The sequence below is a fragment of the Capsaspora owczarzaki genome, assembly GCF_000151315.2.
Source record: "Capsaspora owczarzaki ATCC 30864 unplaced genomic scaffold supercont2.3, whole genome shotgun sequence".
Lineage (NCBI taxonomy): Eukaryota > Filasterea > Ministeriida > Capsasporidae > Capsaspora > Capsaspora owczarzaki.
The window spans coordinates 1074732-1091209 of NW_011887294.1; the positions used below are offsets into that span (position 1 = coordinate 1074732).

Below are 16478 nucleotides of genomic sequence, written 5' to 3' on the forward strand. Positions count from 1 at the left end.
ACTACAACTACACCAAAAATCTCATTGTACAAGGAGGAAGCAGTTGACAAAAAACGGATGCACGGAAGCCGCGCCCAGCACAGCATTCACAAGATGTTCGATATAATTCATAAAGAGCGTGGTTCGAATGGCCGAGTCTGCAATTTTACCAAAGGCATTCGACAATGCAGCCACCGCTGAAGCCAGGCGAGCAGGATCCAACTCGCCATTTAGCACGTCAGGTGAGCTCAGGCCGGTGTCCCACTCGAGCAGCTGACGATACAGCAGTGTGGCGGAGGTTTGTATGTGACTGGCGGTCAGCACTGAGGCGCATGTGCCCTCCACTTGAGAATAAAGGGTCGCATTCTGTAGCATTTCGCCGCTCGCATAGAGACGCCGGTAGCGCTGCTCGACAAGCATTGCCATGAATCGGGCAACCGGGGCGGCCGTGTCAGCAGCAGGCGCGGGCGCAAACCAATGTAGGCTGTGCTGGGCGTGGACGTCCTCGACCAGCTTGCTGATCAGCAGCATTGCGGCAAAGACGGTGCCAGTTTGCGACCAATGGCTCTCGAACGGGACAGGCATGCTGTAGACATCGAGCATGACGCTGTACTCTGGTGCGTCCGACCACGCATTCACAGACAAGCTGTCCGGCTCGAGTGTTTCGACCTGGTGAAACCAGAACGGCGGCAGGTAGAGCATATCACCGGGGCCCAACTCGGCAGTGTAGACTTCCGCTCGTGCAAAGCCCGGGAAATTCACCAATTCCGCCTGCGGATTCAGCGAACTGATATTCACTTGCGCGTGTCCATAGTGCGGATGCAAGCACGGATACAGGTACATGGACGTGGAGGGAGGCAGCAGCGTAAAGCGTTTGCGTCCGCGGAGTTGCACGAAAAAGTTGAATGTGGCATCGTAGTGTGTTGATGTGACAATGCCTCGTCGACCAATCCACAGGTTGCTAACGCGGCCTTCGTCCGAAACCTGCAGCTGTTCCAGACCTTGCAGATCGCGCAGCAGCGTCTCCCGTTCCTTGAGCAAGTCGATTGCCGACGTAAAGTACAAGAAGACGCCATCCGTGTTGTCCTTGAGCACCACCGATGGAGCCACGGCAACTAAAGGGAGGGTACACCAAGCACAACGGAAAAAACGAAGGATTTAAGACAACAGACCAACCTGAAAGAACTTGCTGCAATAATACACCAAATCACATGTGAGCATGCCAAAATGGCACTCACCTTGTGCATTGTAGTCCTGCCACCGCTTGGTCGCCAGCAGCGGCTCCATTGGCTTGTTGTCATGGAACGTTGTAAAGAAGCGCCGGTTCTGAGATTGTCGGTAGACTTTGACCTGTTTGAGCGTCTTGGTCAGGTTGCCGCTCCTGAGATCCCATTCCTTGCGCGCCGTCCACTGATCAGCAAGCGTCTCGTTCATTAGGACTGGCATGCGTTGTGTTCGGGCGAGTTGAGCATACGCACTACGACTCTGCGTTTCAGACGTTTCAGGCGGTGAGGACGGAAGGACGCTCTTGGCGCGGACGACGGACAGCTGGCGGAATCGCGTGTGGATTGGCAACGGCATCGGGACAATCAGCTGGTTGTCCGACAGTGTAATATGCGAGGGGAAGGTGCCTCGGTGGAAGGCGTCCTTGGAGGCGATGTGGGAGGAGCTCGAGCCGCCACTGCCGCCGCGACCAAGCAGCCAAGCAGCGACGACAGCGAGGCATCCGAGCAGTTGGATGATCTTGAGGCGATTTGGCACGATTCCAGCCGGAGGAGCGTTGTTGCCACGACTGGAGGTGGTGGTTGGAGTGGGAACTGACTCGCGTTGCTGTTTGGGCGGCATCGAGTTTTACATGTACGGATGGGGATGATACAAACCAAAAAGCAAAGAGTGATCCGATTGTGGACGACAAGAGGGTATTGACACTGGTTTGAAATCCACAAGTTTGTAATCATTGACCATTTCCCAATCCATCAATCCACCAAAAGCTTCAACCCCAGGCAATACAATCATGCAACCCGACGAGCTTCAACAACCCTCTCACTTTCTCACTTGGGTTGAACGTCGGCGTCTGTGATGCGTCGAATAAAGATGGCATCATTTGGCATGCTATGGATGACACGGAAAGGAAAGGAAAGGTGAGAGCCCAAATATTACGCATCCAAGCTCAAAACCAACGACAGCAAACTCACTCTTTTTCACCCTCTTCAAAGGTGTAGGAGGATGCAATCGCTAGCAAGCTTCCGTCATGGTTGAACGCCAGTGAGGCAATGCTTGTTGGATAGGGACGCAGTTGGCAAATACGCCGCTTGTTCAGTCCATCCCAAATTGAAACAATACCATCGCCGCCGCCAGAAGCGAACGTGTTGTATCTACCATCAAAACAAAAAGAAGACGAGGAAAACAATGGAGGTGGGTGATGCGATCGGCCAACGTGAAACCAATCGTGCTCGCCAAAAAAAAAAAAAAAATGACTGGTATTGACGGGGCGTATGATCACCGCCGAGCACAGGGCTCTGGCTACTTACAGTGGATGGAAGGAGATGGAGTTGACAGGGTAGATTGTGTTGACGCCGTTGATGGGGACGCGATGGCACTTGAAGGCATACTTTTTCTGTTGCACTGCCGGGCTGGGATCAATGTACTCGACAGCAATGCGACCTTCAATGGACCCAAGAACGTAGCCTGTCAAGCGTAGCAAGCCGTACCAAAACACGCAAAGGAAGCGTAGACACATGAGGGCACAGGCAATTTTCCACACGCACACTCAAAACAAAAAAACCCAATTGCACCCAGCCTTAAACCTCTCTTCCCTCCTTACCATGCCCGTTGGAAAAGGGCTGAATGCATCGCGTCTGGAACTTGAGCGAGGACTCGCGCCGTTGCAAAACCGATTCCATCTTCCGCAAGTCCCAAATCAGAATGTGACGGTCGGCCGTGCCAACAATGAGCTTGCTGTCGCTGGTGCATGCCATGGCAAAGACCTTGGCAGATTGCTGGTGGGTACTGACGCAACGCGCTGTGCGCGCATCCCAGAGCTTGACGCTTTCATCCCAACTGCCCGTCACCACGAGCCCTGTTGCCGGGTCAAATTTAACGCAGCGGATGCCTTGCGCGTGCCCTCCGAGCGTGGACTGTGCGCCTGTCGTAATGTCACACCTATTTTTGACGCAGGAGCATTTTCGCGAAATGTTATTGGAGTGGATGGAGTGGATGGGTTGTTGAGAATCGCAGTGAGGTCAGATTGCCCCCGTCTGACAGCAACAAAACAAGCCAAGCTGTTCTACGTACGATGATAACGAGCCATCCACAGCTCCACTATAGCATACTCGTCCTTCTGGCCCGAACGTGCTGTCGAGCACTGCGCTTGCATGAGCAAAGTTGGCCAGCAGCGTGTTTGTCGCAGCATTGTACAGCCGCAGCGTCTGTCCAAGTGGGGCCCCACACATTCAGCACAAACAAAAGTAATCAGGGATGGGGTTTCACGAGTGAGCATAGGTTCACAGACTGCAGGCCTGTCGGGAGAGGGGTGAAGTTCAGTTTTTGGCGCGCGTTTCAAACTCCAAACAGTCGGAAGAGAGATTGGTTGGCTGGCTGGGGGTGGGGTTGAGCTCGAGCTGTACCGAGTCCCAGCACGAAGCGAGAAGCATGTCCGTGTTCAACGAGCCAGCGGGGGCGAAGGTGACGCTCGAGATGCCGTCGCTGGGCGGCGATGCGAGCTGGAACTCTGCCGGAGAGGACATGACGATGATGACGATACGAGACGAGAGAAGAGTGAGGATTACAAAAATAGTGCAACAAAAGGACCACGAAAAAAAAAAGCAGCATTCTTGGAGAAAGCGAGAGAGAGAGAGAGGGAGGGAGGAGAGACACACAAGGAGAAGAAAGAGCGACAGCGATGAAAAGTGTCAAAGAGCTGTCAAAAAACAATTACAAGCAGCACGTCACTCACCAGCCCTCGTCCGGCTTCGAATCCATCCATAACCAAGAGTCGTTTTGAATGCAGGGATGCATTCGATCGGCTGACTACCGTTTGATCCTTTGATCCTCTTTCAGCTGAATCCAGTCTCAGTTCTCTTTTTTTTTTTCCCACTTTGGCTCGTTTGGTAAGCGATCGCTCGTTCTAGGGAGGCCGCAGGCGCCGGGGGGCTTGATGACACTGTGATTCCAATCGAGACCATTCCACTGAATCAATGGATTGGCGATGCCCGAGCCGATGAGTGATGGCGGGGAGGGGCTGGAAGAAGCAGAACAGCTGTTCCTGCTCGACGCCTGACGCACGGCCTTTCGATGCTGACGCCATGGCAGATGAACAGTGTGACGCCTAGTTAGCTCCAGCGGGATGGGCAGCAGCAGCGGAAGCCCAGAGAGCCGAGCGAGGGGAGGAAGAAGAGGGCGGGAAAGGGGGACGGCTGTATGTTTTTATTTTTTTATTTTTTTATTTTTTATTTTTTATTTTTTTCGATTGCGGTTGGCTTTGAAGCGGAACACTCTGCACTTTTGACGCGACGTGAGGACAACCACATCATCAGCACTCAAAGCGTTATTCGCACAAGAGTCGCATGACAGAGCAATGAGTGGAGTGGCATCAGGAAACGGGGCCGCGATACAGCGCGCGAGAGAGAAGGCAGCACGCGCGCGAGAGAGCGAGAGAGCGAGAGTGAAGATAAATAATGGAAAAAATAATAGAAAAATAATGAAAAATAAAAATTTCTCAAAATAGCCAACCCACACCCTTTGAGGCGTTGGCATCGGCCCACAGCAACCACCTGCGAGTGCCCCAGTTGCAAGGAGATGGGGACATCAAGAGGGATGCAGATGGAGTGGAGACTGAGAGCAGAGACACGCGAGCATCGACTGTTGCTCGCAAAATCGAGGATTGCCGCAAAATCTGCTCGTCTGTTCGAGCAACCGGTCGTCGCTGTGCTCTGTCGTCCGTTTTGGGAGGTGGATTTGATCATTCCCGACATCTCCAATCTTCTTCATCTCTTGTCTGTTTGGGGCGGCTTTGCCTGCTCTGGAGACAGCGAAATCGAAAACAAAACCAAACAAAAATCCAGTAAAAATCCTAAAAAAAAATAAAAAAAATAATCATAAAAAAATAAAACTCACGAAAAACAAACAAACGCAACAGTACAAACATCCCATCAGAAACCAACACCACCAATGAAACACACTTGTTTGCCTGCGATTGCGAGTTGAAGGGTCGAATAGGGGAGGGGGGGGGGCCAAGGGCTTGTGAAGCAGGAAGAAGTGGCGGCAGACGAACGGAACACGCACAAAATAATGTCACAGTGCGGAACGAGGTTTTTTTTTTTTTTTTATTTGATTTCCTCCGTTCCTGCTCTTGTCTCTGCTCTGCTGGCTCTTGTCTCTTCCACTCACTTTGATCTGTCCTGTGTGCTTTTGCTCGATGAATGACCACATCCACAGAGGTAGCAGCAGCAGCAACAGCAGCAGCAACCACATTTGAGCCAAACAAGCGACGCGCTGGTTGTTTCGCTTTTTACTTTTCTTTTGTGTTTTCATTTTCCCTTCATCCACAAAACTCGCATAATAACCAACTCCCCCCTCCTTCGACTCCTTCATCAGCCATAAAAACAAGCAAGATCGGTCCAACCAGCACAGCAGCAATAGCCTTCCCCCCCCTCCCAAGCAGCAGTCACACACAAAAATGGTCGACACGGACAAGCCCGAGGACGCCGTCTTTGACGACATGGTTGAGATTGGCGACCTGCACGAGCTTTCCATCCTCGCTAACCTCCAGCGGCGGTTTGAGCGCGACATTATCTACACGTACATTGGTAAGGCCCTCAAGTTTTGTTCTTCGCCAGTTGTTTTTCTTGTCGCCTCGGTTGGACCACCATGTGTCGTCACAAAACCGCAACTTTGTGGTTGTTGATTGTTGATTGTTTCACTTTTGGTTTTGTTCCGCTGTCAATCTCCTCACACCACGCTTCTTGGTTGTTGTTGTTGTTGTTGTTGCTGTTGTCGTTGTTGTTGTCAACCCCTCCCCCGCTCAATCAACACCAGGCAAAATCGTACTCGTCGCAGTCAACCCGTACAAGCAGCTGTCGGTCGCGCCACCACAAAACTCGATCAACCCGTTCGCCAAGCTCTCGCTGCATGGCGCCGAGTTGGCCAACACGTACCGCATGAAGCGCGCCGGCGAGCTTCCGCCGCACATTTTTGCTACTGCCCAGGAGGCGTACCACCACATGATGCGCGATCGCAAGAGCCAGTGCGTTGTTGTGAGCGGCGAGAGCGGCGCAGGCAAGACCTTTTCGACGCAGCTCATTCTCAACTACCTCGCGAACGCTTCGGCTGCGGCGGCAGACAAGTTTGGCAGCGTCCCTGGCCTTCCCACCAGCACCAGCACCAGCACTAGCACCAGCACCAGCACGACGACAGCTGCTGCATCTGTGCAGACTGCCGGGGCCCTCACCATGAAGGACTCGATCGGCAAGCGCTTGCTCGCTGCTGGGCCCGTGCTGCAGGCGTTTGGCAACGCCACCACCGTGTACAACCCCAATTCCAGTCGCTTTGGCAACTACATTCAGATTGTGTTTGACAGCAACGGCCGAATTCAAGGCGCCAACATTCAGCAGTACCTCTTGGAAAAGTCGCGCATCATCCAGCAAGCAGATCGCGAGCGAAACTACCACGTCTTTTACAACTTGTTGACCTTTGAGGACCTTGTCGCCGAGCTCCAGATGGGGCCGCCGTCCAACTATGCCTATTTGATTCCGCACATTCCTGCGGCGCCCAACGCAGCAGGAGCAGCGCCCCACCTGTCTGCCATGCCTAAGAGCTCGAGCCAGAGCAACTTTTTGAACGTGAACAGCGGACAGCCAGCCCCAAACCGCAGGAGCAGCATGCGTCGCACGTCCGACGCAGGTCCGTTGATTGACGATGTCGGCGACGGCATCAAGCTGCGCGCCTCGCTCAAAACACTCGAGTTCACCAACGAGGAGGTCAGCGACCTCTTCCGAGTGGTCTTTGGCGTGCTTCTGATTGGCAATGTGAATCTGGTTGCGGGCGAGTCCTCCAACATGGAGAGCACGGCCATTCGCAACCCCGTCCTGCTGGACATGATCTCGAAGGTTCTCGGTCTCAGCCAGGCGCATCTCAAGGCGCTCATGACAGAGCAGGTCTCGCGGTTTTCCACTGGCGAAGTCGTGACGCGCACCATGTCTGTGCAGCAGGCGCTGACGACCCGCGACAGTATCGCTAAAGCCCTGTACGCATGCATCTTCCACTGGGTTGCCAACCGCATCAACCGCGTGATCAAAGGCGCACTGGGCACCGACCGTCCCGGCGGCAACAGCAGCAGCAGCACCAGCGCTGCAGAGTTGGATGTGAATGCGCTCCCCGCTGGCTGCACTGCCATCAACGTGCTGGACATTTTCGGCTTTGAGAATTTCGCCCACAACTCGTTCGAGCAGCTCTGCATCAACTTTGCCAATGAGCAACTGCACCAATTCTTCTCGACCTACATGTTCAAGGTCGAACAGGCCGTCTATGTCGAGGAGCAGATCAACTGGGAGCAAATGTCCTTCCCAGACAACCAGCCGTGCTTGGACCTCATTGGGCATGCCAAGCTCTCCATCTTGTCGCTGGCCGACGAGGAGTGCATCATGCCCAAGGCCACAGACCTGACGCTCATGGAGAAGATTACCAAACACAACTCGACCCATCCCTTCTTCAAGGCCAAGGCCAACAAGCTGTTTGGAGTACGGCACTATGCCGGCCTTGTGTTTTACGATCCGCAGGGCATCCTCGTCAAGAATAACGACTCGCTTGGCGAAGAGGCCCTCAACTTGTTGCGCCAAAGCAAAAAGCCGCTCATTGGCGACATGATCAACCTGTACTACGGGCCCGGCAAGTCGTCGACGGCTGGCAAGCGCAAGACCATCGGCACGCAGTTCCGCGACTCGCTCAAGCAGCTCATGACGAGCTTGTCGGCCTGCAACCCGTTCTTTGTGCGATGCATCAAGCCCAACATTTCCATCACACCGGGCTTGTTTGAGGAGGCGATTGTGCTCGAGCAACTCAAGTATCTCGGCCTGCTGGAGACGGTCAAGATTCGCAAGCACGGCTTCCCCTTCCGCTACAAGTTTGACGAGTTTGTCGCCCGCTACAGGATTCTGCTTCCGCGGCCTCCCAAGCCTGCGACGTCGGCCACGTACGGGCTTGGCCGCACCGCAACCAAAGCTCCGTCCACGCCGGCTCCAAAGCCACTGGACAGCCGCACTCTCACCCAGCAGCTGCTCGATTCGCTCGGCAAGACTGTGCCCAGCAAGTCCAAAGGAGGCGCCGCGGCGGCGCCCCAGTCGCTCTACAAGATGGGCAAGACTCGCGTGTTTTTGCCCCTCGAGTACGAAATGAACTTGGAGCAGCTGCTGGAACTGGCCAAGGTGACGTGCGCGCGACGCATCCAACGCACCTTCCGCAAGTGGTTCCACACCCGCAAGCTCAACGTCAAGGCGCGTGCCATCCAGCGCTTCTACCGCACCTATCGCGCCCGCAGGTACTTCCTCAAGGCGCGCGCCATCGCCAAAGCTCTCCAGCCGGTCGCGCGCGGCTACATTGCACGCGTTGATGCAAACAAGCTTCGAACGGCCAAGCGCATCGAGCGTGAGGAACGTCTGCGCCGCGAGCGCGAGGAGGAGGAACGTCGAAAGGCTGAGCTTGCCGCTCTCGAGCGCGAGACCAAGGAGCGCCAGGAAGCCGAGCGTCGCCGCATTGCCGAGGAAGAAGCCGAGCGCCAACGAGTCGAGGCCGAGCGTCTGGCTGAAGAGCGCCGCCTGCGCGAGCAGGAGGAAGAAAAGGAGCGCCTGGAGCGAATGCGCATTGCCGTGGAGCAAGCCGAGCGCGAGCGCATTGAGCGCGAAAAGATTGACATGCTTGCGGCCAAGGAGCGACACCAGCAGTCCAACGCGACGGCGTCCATGGCGGCCCGCTCGTTCCAAGACTTGTCCAAGGAGGTCGACAACGACGCTCGCGCCAATCCGAACGACGAGGAGGCCCCATTGACCAGCGGCAACGACGGTGCATCGAGTGGCGACCTTCTGTCCCCGTCATCGTTGGCTGCGGCCGCTGCTGCTGCCGCGACCTCTCGCATGCTCGCCTCGCCCGTGCACGCCCTGCCGCCCGTGCTGGAGTCCTGCGCTGGGTACCAGATCGAAGGACCGTCCTTGGTTCGTGCGCGTCGTGGGGCTGCTTTCATCGAGGTCACCCGTGACAACCGCTGGTGGAAGCACTTTTTCTACCAAAAGGAGCACATTACGGTGGCTGCCAAACACGAGTCCCTGGGCACCGTGCTGGTGTCGATCGTCGCGCGCTCTGCAGAAGACATTGTCTCGACTGCCGCGACCGATCCCGCCACGTACCGCGCGATTGTCTGGACCAAGCTCGGCTTTGGTCTTGCCAGCTTCTCTCCTCCCGACCAAGACTACTCTGAGGCCGCCGGAGAAATCGTCAAGGGCAAGAAGAAGCAGTACCGCGCTCACGAGCTGATGGACATGGCTGTGGATCGCTTTGGCCACACGCTGGGCGACAAGTGGAAGCTCCGCGAGAACTGCTTCCAGGTGCGCAACTCGGACTGCGACGACAAGCTCTTGCGTCTGGAAGAGGACAACCACAAGTTCTACTACCCCCAGCACTACAAGTTTGGCGTGCTGCTGATGCGCGAAGGCCAGACGGACGAAACGCTCTTGTTCTCCAACTGCAACGATGGGCGTGCGGGCGAGCCTCCACGCTGCCCTTCGTTCGACGCCTTCCTTGATCTGATTGGCACCAAGGTCCGCCTACAAGGCTTTGACAAGTTCCGCGGCGGTTTGGATGTCAAGACCGACCTCACCGGCACGCACTCGTACGCTGCCACGCGTGATGCTGGGCCATCGACGGATGAAATCATGTTCCACGTCTCCTCCATGCTTCCGTTTGCCCGCGACCAGCCCCAGCAGCCCGAGCGCAAGCGACACATTGGCAACGACGTCTGTCTTGTCGTGTTCAACGACGGCACCACGCCATACGCGCCCCAGACCGTCAAGTCGCACTTTATCCACGTGCTGATTGTCGTGCACTTGGTTTCTGCAGCCTCCGAGGACGGCAGCGTGCCTGCACAGTACCGCGTCGGCGTCGCGTACAAGGACACGGTGAGCGAGTTTTCGCCTCCCATCACGCACGAGCTCTGGGCGCACGGACCTGAGCTGCGCGAGTTTTTGATCAACAAGCTGATCAACGGCCAGCGCGCCGCGCTCAAGTGCGAGTCCTTCCAAGAGCCCTTCCGCAAGTACCGCTCGTCCGTACTGGACCAGCTGTACCATGTTGCCGCCGAGCAGCGCGGCGAGAAGGCCTGGCGATCGCGCGCGAGCAAGCAGACGGTCAAGACGCATCTCGGTTCGATTCGCAAGTTCAACTCGATGGACAGCGACGACCTCCACGCACTCCGCCTCTTGCGCTACGAGCAGGACGAGCGCAAGGCTGCGGAGAAGGATTTCGCCGAGGCTGCCAAGAAAGCCAAGGGCGGCAGTCTGTTCCTGAGTGGCAAGCGGTCCAGCTCGGCGACCAAACTCCAACTCGAAAACCGCTTTTCGTCCGTCACGGAGGCCACCACCAGCAGTGCTCCCTCGTCTCCCGTCGCCGTGCCGCGTCGTGGCCGCGCGACCACCATGGTGGGCGCTCCTTCGCCGCTCGCGCTCGAGGGAGGCCCGATCAGCCCGACCAGCCCGACTTCTCCCCAGAGCGAGAAGAAGCGGTGGCGCTTGCTGACATCGTTGCGCGGCACTCCCAAGAGTCCCGACGGCTCGTCTCCCGTTGAGCCCCTGTCTCCTGTCGACACCAACTTTCCCGATGCCAACACGACCCTGTCTTCTTCCCCGCCCATCGTGAACAAGCAAGTTGCGCAGCTTCGGCAGCAGGAGGACATGTGATGAGCGAGGGGTTTGAGTGTCACTTGCTCCTCCTCCAGACAACGGATTGTTTTTGCTGCTCGATGCAGCCGTTCGTGTTTGGGGGGGGGTGTGTGTTTTGTTTCTTCCCACTTTTTGTGTCTGTGTGTTTGTCTGTGTGTGTTTTTGTGTGAATTTGTGTTTTTTTCGTCTGGCTGTACAAATTTGAACAAAATTTCCCCAAATCACCGCCCACCACCAAAAATGCAAGATCTTCTTCTATTGCCAGACACTCGACGACAGAGGTGTGGGGGCGGGGGTGGGGGTGGGGAGGCTTTGCGCGTGCTGATGAAAGGGGGGAGAAGCAGCTTTGGTCAGCCTTCGCCTGTTTCAGCAGCCAATCCAGCTATGCTCCTGTCGGAATAGTACTAGCATGCTTCTGATGGAATGGGTGCTCGGTCGCGGGACGTGGGGGTGATGCAAAAACCAGTGGATTCAGTCTCAAATTTTGAGATCAGTGGACGTTGTCATGAGCCAATTCTCTTCCCTCCTTCCCTCTTCTCCAGAGCTGGCTGCAAGGTCACAGGTAATCGTGGATAGTGTAATTACTGCCCTGCTACAAAAGAAACGCTCTTCCGTATCAGTTTGCCAATAAAAAAGCTCGCTTTTGGTTGGTTTTGGTTACATTTCAATTCACCCACTTCGAAGCTCATGAATCCAACTACAAAATCAGGATAATCAGAACAAACTCAATGCAGTACAAATGAAGATGTGCAACGTCACAGCTCACTCTTTCTGCAGTGTTGTGACGTAGGTTTGGTTTGTTCACAACATCTCAAAACGAAACAAAACAACCAATCTCGTTCAATCTCGTTCAAGATCAGCCGTTGCTTGCTTCTGAGGGCCGCTGTTGGGCTGTCGTCCCAACAACTTTGGAGGGCAGCTGGTGGACTGTCGGTTCACCAAACGCGAAGCTGAGGTGGGGAGAGGACGGGAGGGAGGGAGGACTGTCCGATTGTAATGCGTGAAGCTTGTGACTTCCAAACAGCATCAACAAACGGATCAAACAGCTTGTGCCTTGGGGCATGGTGGGGCATGGCTGCTGCTGCTGCGGATGGTGGAGTGACAAATAGAATCGTCTGCAAAGTTGCTCAGTGCAGCAGCAGCGATCAGAGACTGATGAGCAGGGTCGAAAACACTCAGAGAATCCTCTCATATGTTGTGATTGTTGTGTTCAGGTTTGCCATGTCACTGGATTACGAGGCGATGACGCCAGAACAGCGGAAGTTGTTTGAGCAAGTCAAGAATGCGAGTGGTGAGCTCTAGTAAGAAAGCAAAGACAAAAGACGAAAGTGCTGAATTATGACACTGACATGCGGCGACAGTTTCCGTTACCGTCACATTGGTGATGTTGAAGCGCAAGCAATCGCTGAAGCACTCAAGGGGAACACAAAGCTCACCAAGCTCACCAAGCTCCAGTAAGTTGCTTGATCAGCCAGATTCAGACGAGTTCTTTCACTCCATGTCTCGACAGTTTGGGCCGGAATAGGGTTGGTGACGCTGGCGCTCTTTCTATTTCAGCAGCACTCCAAGAAAATACGACTTTGCAATATCTCATGTAAGCGTTTTCAGTGTTGAGTGCCCACCAACTGCGCAACTCACTGGGAAATCGTTAGTCTGTGTTTGAATCAGATCGGAGACGCTGGGGCTCTTTCCATCTCAGAAGCACTTCAAAAGAATACGACTTTGCAAAATCTAGAGTAAGCGTTTTCAATGTTGAATGCCCAACCGCAGCATTACTCACAGATCAATCGGTAGTTTGACGTACAATCAGATCGGTTATGTGGAGGAAACGGTACTGCGCCACAGTATCCATCCAACCTTGAAATTGTAAGTTTTCTGCTTCGTCCGAGATGTTCATTAGCGACTCCATTTGAGCCTCACTTTCCTTCCACTTTCAGACACATTGCGAATCAGCATCGATCCGGTTCTGTTCGATGCCAGGAAGTTCGCGTGGTCGTGCTTGGCGATCCTTCAGTCGGCAAGACCTCGCTTGTTAGGGGAATCGCCGACGGTTACGTGCGACAGACGTTCTCCAACTGGCTCAACATTGCCAATTCCACCGATGGTATTGATATTTCAACAGTCGTTCTGCGTGAAAAAGGCGAATCCATGATTTTGATCGTTTGGGATTTCGCCGGTCAAGAAGTCTACCTGGTTTCGCACCAGTTCTTTCTTCGTGAACGAACAGTCTACCTGGTCTTGTTTGACGTGCGTGAAGACTTGTCACTCAATTCGCGCCTTGCCTTTTGGCTCCGCAGCTTGCACGCTTGCGTTCCAAACGCCGATATCATTCTTGTTGGAACACACATTGATGATCCGTCATACACTTCGGAGCGGCAGCAAGAGCAAAAACAAAATCTTGCCAATCTGCTCAGCACCCTGAAAGAATCAAGTGTTTCGTTTAACGTGCGTTCGACCTTCTACATCAACGCGCGGAACTCTACGGGGGCCCCGAGCATGCTGGAACTCAAGACTGCATTGTTTCAAGCCGGACAAAAGATGCCGTTTACAATCAACTGTTGGATGGCCGATATCTTCAGTTCAGAGACTCGCTACAGAAGCAAGCTAACGAGTTGGCCGCCCAGAACAAACCACCCCTCTGTCGATGGCATGAAATGGTCGAGCTTGGCCAGTCACTGCGTCTCAGCGGGCGAGCAATCGATGAATTCATGCAGCTCATGCGTTTTCAAGGCTGGGTCGTTTTCCATCGTCTCGCCAATTCAGCGACCCCAGACACGTCCAGTGTTCCCGCGCTGCAACCTGCAACTCTCCTTGCTTCGTTGGACGACATTGTCATCTTGAACCCTCAATGGTTCACGAAAACAGTCCTGACTGGAGTGATTACGCAGAAACCTCAAGATCGATGGGTCAAGGATGGCATTGTGACTCGCAAGGATCTGCATCGAAACGCTTGGAAGGGCATCGATTCTGCGATCTGTGATCAGTTTGTGCTGCTCCTTCAGCGATACGAGCTCTTGTACAAGATGAGCGATGGCGATCAGCCTGGAACCGATTCTTCAAGCGCAGGCACTCGCTATGTCATCCCTTCGTACCTGCCAGCCTACAAATCCGACCCTAGTAAATGGTCTCTGAAGCATGAAGTTGCCATTGTGATGGAGACAAAGTTTTTGCTGGAGGGATTTTTCTCGAGGCTGGTTGTGCGCTTTCACGAGCGGAAATTCCACTTGACGGCGTGGCGAGATGCTGTTCTGGTCAATTACGACGGTCCTCGAGCACTACTCCGTGTTCATCGCAACGCTTCCAGTGTGCGCCTCGAGTTTACCGCTCGCGGGAAGCATCCAGAGAGGCTGCTTCCAACTCTGATTGAGATATTGGACAGGCTCAGCTCGGATTGGTATCCTGGAATCTCGTGGAAAACCTACCTGCGCTGCCCCATGCACGAGCCTAATGACAAACCATGCCTGTGGACACTACGACCTCAAGTTCGCGATGCAGTAATCAACAATGAGCAACCTTTATCTTGTTCGCACACGCACATCGCGTTTTCAAAGGAGGAATGGCTTCCAGTTCTCAGCTCGCTTTTGCAGCGTCGCTTGAAGGCGGTTTCGCAACCCACACCGGAGGATATCGAAGCGCTACGGCAACTCGAACCGCAACCGGCACCGGCGAGCGAGATCCAAACAGCAGCCGCGGAAGCTGCATCACTTGTTGCAGCACAACTGATTGCATCTGGAAAGCAAACATTGCAGGAAGTTGGTGCGGCGGCCATCCATTCTGTTCGCGAAGTCGAGAAGCAAGTGACTTCCTCTGGAGTGCAGCAGCTTCAAAATATTGCCGCTCAGTCAGCGCAGGACTTGCAGCGTTTCAATAGGGCTTTGGATGGCATCATTGGATCGATTCCAAATGCGGTCAAAACTGATCCTGTCGAGTTTGATCGGCTGATCCAGTCTACAGTTTTGAAGCGCATCGATGAGCTTGCCAAAGCTTTGGATTCGCGGTTCGATGCGGCAGAATCCCTGCACCAGGAGCAGAGAAACGAAATCGCTCGTTTTTTCACGAGTCAAGTCCAAATGCAGCTGGACTTGCTGGACAAACCATGCCCGTTGTTGTTTGTCGTGGTACCGCCGACCAAGAAGTGGCATTCCAAACTCATGGATCTTTACAAATCAAGCCACACTGCGCACCTGCTATGCGCCCACATGGGTACCAACAGCCAGCCCGAGTGGCATCGTATCGACAGTCATCCCGGCTACGAAATTGCCAAGTTTTCAAAGTGGCTGAAAAAGTATGGTTCTCGTGTTCGCAGCCTGCTTGAGTTTGTGCGTCCGTTCCTGAAAGCAGCCAGTTTGGCTCCTGGTGGACCAGATGTAACGGATGCGGTTGATTCTGCCATTACTGCTTTGGAAGACCCGCTCGAGGCTCTGCCGTACTTGCAAAGATTGCTCGACCACGCTGATCAGCAAAAGGGGTTCCAGCGCGAAAGGAAAGCAACCAGCGCCCGCATCTGCTGCTTCCTCAGAAGTCACACACTCGTCCCAAGAGGCAGCACGGGAATGGGCTGCTTTCCTATCCAAGAAAGACGAGTACAAGTCCTTTGCCGGTTTGGAGCGAGCTGTTGTGCTCAGCACGGGCGAGGTTCGTTGGGTCTGTCCGAAGCATGCGCAAGCGCCCATCTATCGCACCAGCTCCATTTCGAGCAGCTCGTCCGCCGGCTCCTCTAGCAATGCGCCAAGCAGCTCTTCCAGTGGCAACGTTGCTAGCAGCTCTTCCGCGCCATCCACTTCAACACCGTGATGCAGGCACGTCGTGTTTTGTCTTCACTCGCCGTCAAGATTGTGCTTTTATGTCTGATTCTTTTATTGTGTGCATGCGTTGATGTTCAATATTTCCGAATTCGATGCCAAATTCGAACAACACAACATTCAGTCCTTAATTTTGAACTTCGTGAGTTGGTATATTCTTTTTGTTTCATTTAAAAGCTGCCCATTTTATACTCTTTTCATACTGTTTTTTTTTTCTTCTTCTTAATTTCGTTACTGATGATCCAACGGGCATTTGTCTGAACTGGCTCTTTGCTGAGCCAGCGATGACGCTAAAACACCGGCTACCACAAAGATAGCACGCATTATGGGTTTGCATGGCCTGTCCTCTCCGGAGGGCTGGCGGGCAGAGTGACTGGGCGTCTTGCCTTGGTCCAATGCTGCCCGTCTCGTTTGCCGTGCGAGCTCGCGTGCGCCCCTTCTGAAACCCTTCTCCTTCTCCTTCTCCTTCTCCTTCTTGTTCTCGTTCTGTGACGTTGTTCATTGTCATCGTTCTCGTCGTTGCTCACTCTCCTCTCCTTTGATCTCCAATAGAACAAAAGCAGTCAAAAACACATGGTCGACCGCGTGGTTTGACTTTTTTTCTTTTTTTCTTTCGTCTTTCTTTGATTTCCAAGATTCCCATCCCAGACGACGAGATCCAAATCCAGATCCAGACTGCTGTCCGCGTCATGTCATCATGGAGGCGTGAGGGCAATGGTTGGATTCCGACGAAGCTCGCTTTCGTGGATTCCATCCGATCCAGCTGCTCGATGCA

The 16478-nt window shown here is 54.1% G+C and overlaps 4 protein-coding genes across 4 annotated transcripts; 2 read left to right on the forward strand and 2 right to left on the reverse strand.

Annotated features, from left to right (window-relative positions):
• Positions 1-2: 2 nt before the first annotated feature.
• On the reverse strand, positions 3-1868 carry CAOG_02325 (hypothetical protein). The gene is made up of 2 exons (XM_004349025.2): positions 1218-1868; positions 3-1094 (listed from the first exon to the last, which is right to left on the reverse strand). The coding sequence occupies exons 1-2, from the start codon at positions 1822-1824 to the stop codon at positions 22-24; spliced, it is 1680 nt and encodes a 559-aa protein (XP_004349075.2). The 5' UTR covers positions 1825-1868; the 3' UTR covers positions 3-21.
• A 43-nt stretch (positions 1869-1911) lies between these two features.
• CAOG_02326 (testis mitotic checkpoint BUB3) lies at positions 1912-3745 on the reverse strand. The gene is made up of 6 exons (XM_004349026.2): positions 3606-3745; positions 3274-3407; positions 2804-3141; positions 2511-2667; positions 2175-2354; positions 1912-2091 (listed from the first exon to the last, which is right to left on the reverse strand). Exons 1-6 carry the CDS (start codon positions 3723-3725, stop codon positions 2031-2033), a joined length of 990 nt encoding a protein of 329 aa, XP_004349076.1. The 5' UTR covers positions 3726-3745; the 3' UTR covers positions 1912-2030.
• A 1669-nt stretch (positions 3746-5414) lies between these two features.
• On the forward strand, positions 5415-11122 carry CAOG_02327 (myosin-VIIa motor domain-containing protein). Its single transcript, XM_004349027.2, has 2 exons — positions 5415-5786; positions 6016-11122. Exons 1-2 carry the CDS (start codon positions 5657-5659, stop codon positions 10917-10919), a joined length of 5034 nt encoding a protein of 1677 aa, XP_004349077.1. The 5' UTR covers positions 5415-5656; the 3' UTR covers positions 10920-11122.
• Positions 11123-12122: 1000 nt separating this feature from the next.
• On the forward strand, positions 12123-15803 carry CAOG_02328 (hypothetical protein; the record flags this gene model as incomplete). Its single annotated transcript, XM_004349028.2, has 9 exons — positions 12123-12202; positions 12263-12355; positions 12427-12495; positions 12554-12637; positions 12696-12767; positions 12839-13458; positions 13665-14018; positions 14142-15327; positions 15377-15803. 9 exons carry the CDS (start codon positions 12123-12125, stop codon positions 15693-15695), a joined length of 2877 nt encoding a protein of 958 aa, XP_004349078.2. The 3' UTR covers positions 15696-15803.
• Positions 15804-16478: the final 675 nt, after the last annotated feature.

Bases quoted from the DNA above. Each gene is read 5' to 3' on its own strand.
- CAOG_02326 (XM_004349026.2), bottom strand. From the start codon at position 3,725: ATGTCCTCTCCGGCAGAGTTCCAGCTCGCATCGCCGCCCAGCGACGGC. The intron at 3,408-3,605 runs GTACAGCTCGAG...CCACTTGGACAG, and splicing joins TCGCTTCGTGCTGGGACTCG to ACGCTGCGGCTGTACAATGC. The intron at 3,142-3,273 runs GTACGTAGAACA...CGTCAAAAATAG, and splicing joins GTGGATGGCTCGTTATCATC to GTGTGACATTACGACAGGCG.
- CAOG_02325 (XM_004349025.2), bottom strand. From the start codon at position 1,824: ATGCCGCCCAAACAGCAACGCGAGTCAGTTCCCACTCCAACCACCACC. The intron at 1,095-1,217 runs GTGAGTGCCATT...CCCTCCCTTTAG, and splicing joins GCAGGACTACAATGCACAAG to TTGCCGTGGCTCCATCGGTG.
- CAOG_02327 (XM_004349027.2), top strand. From the start codon at position 5,657: ATGGTCGACACGGACAAGCCCGAGGACGCCGTCTTTGACGACATGGTT. The intron at 5,787-6,015 runs GTAAGGCCCTCA...AATCAACACCAG, and splicing joins CATTATCTACACGTACATTG to GCAAAATCGTACTCGTCGCA.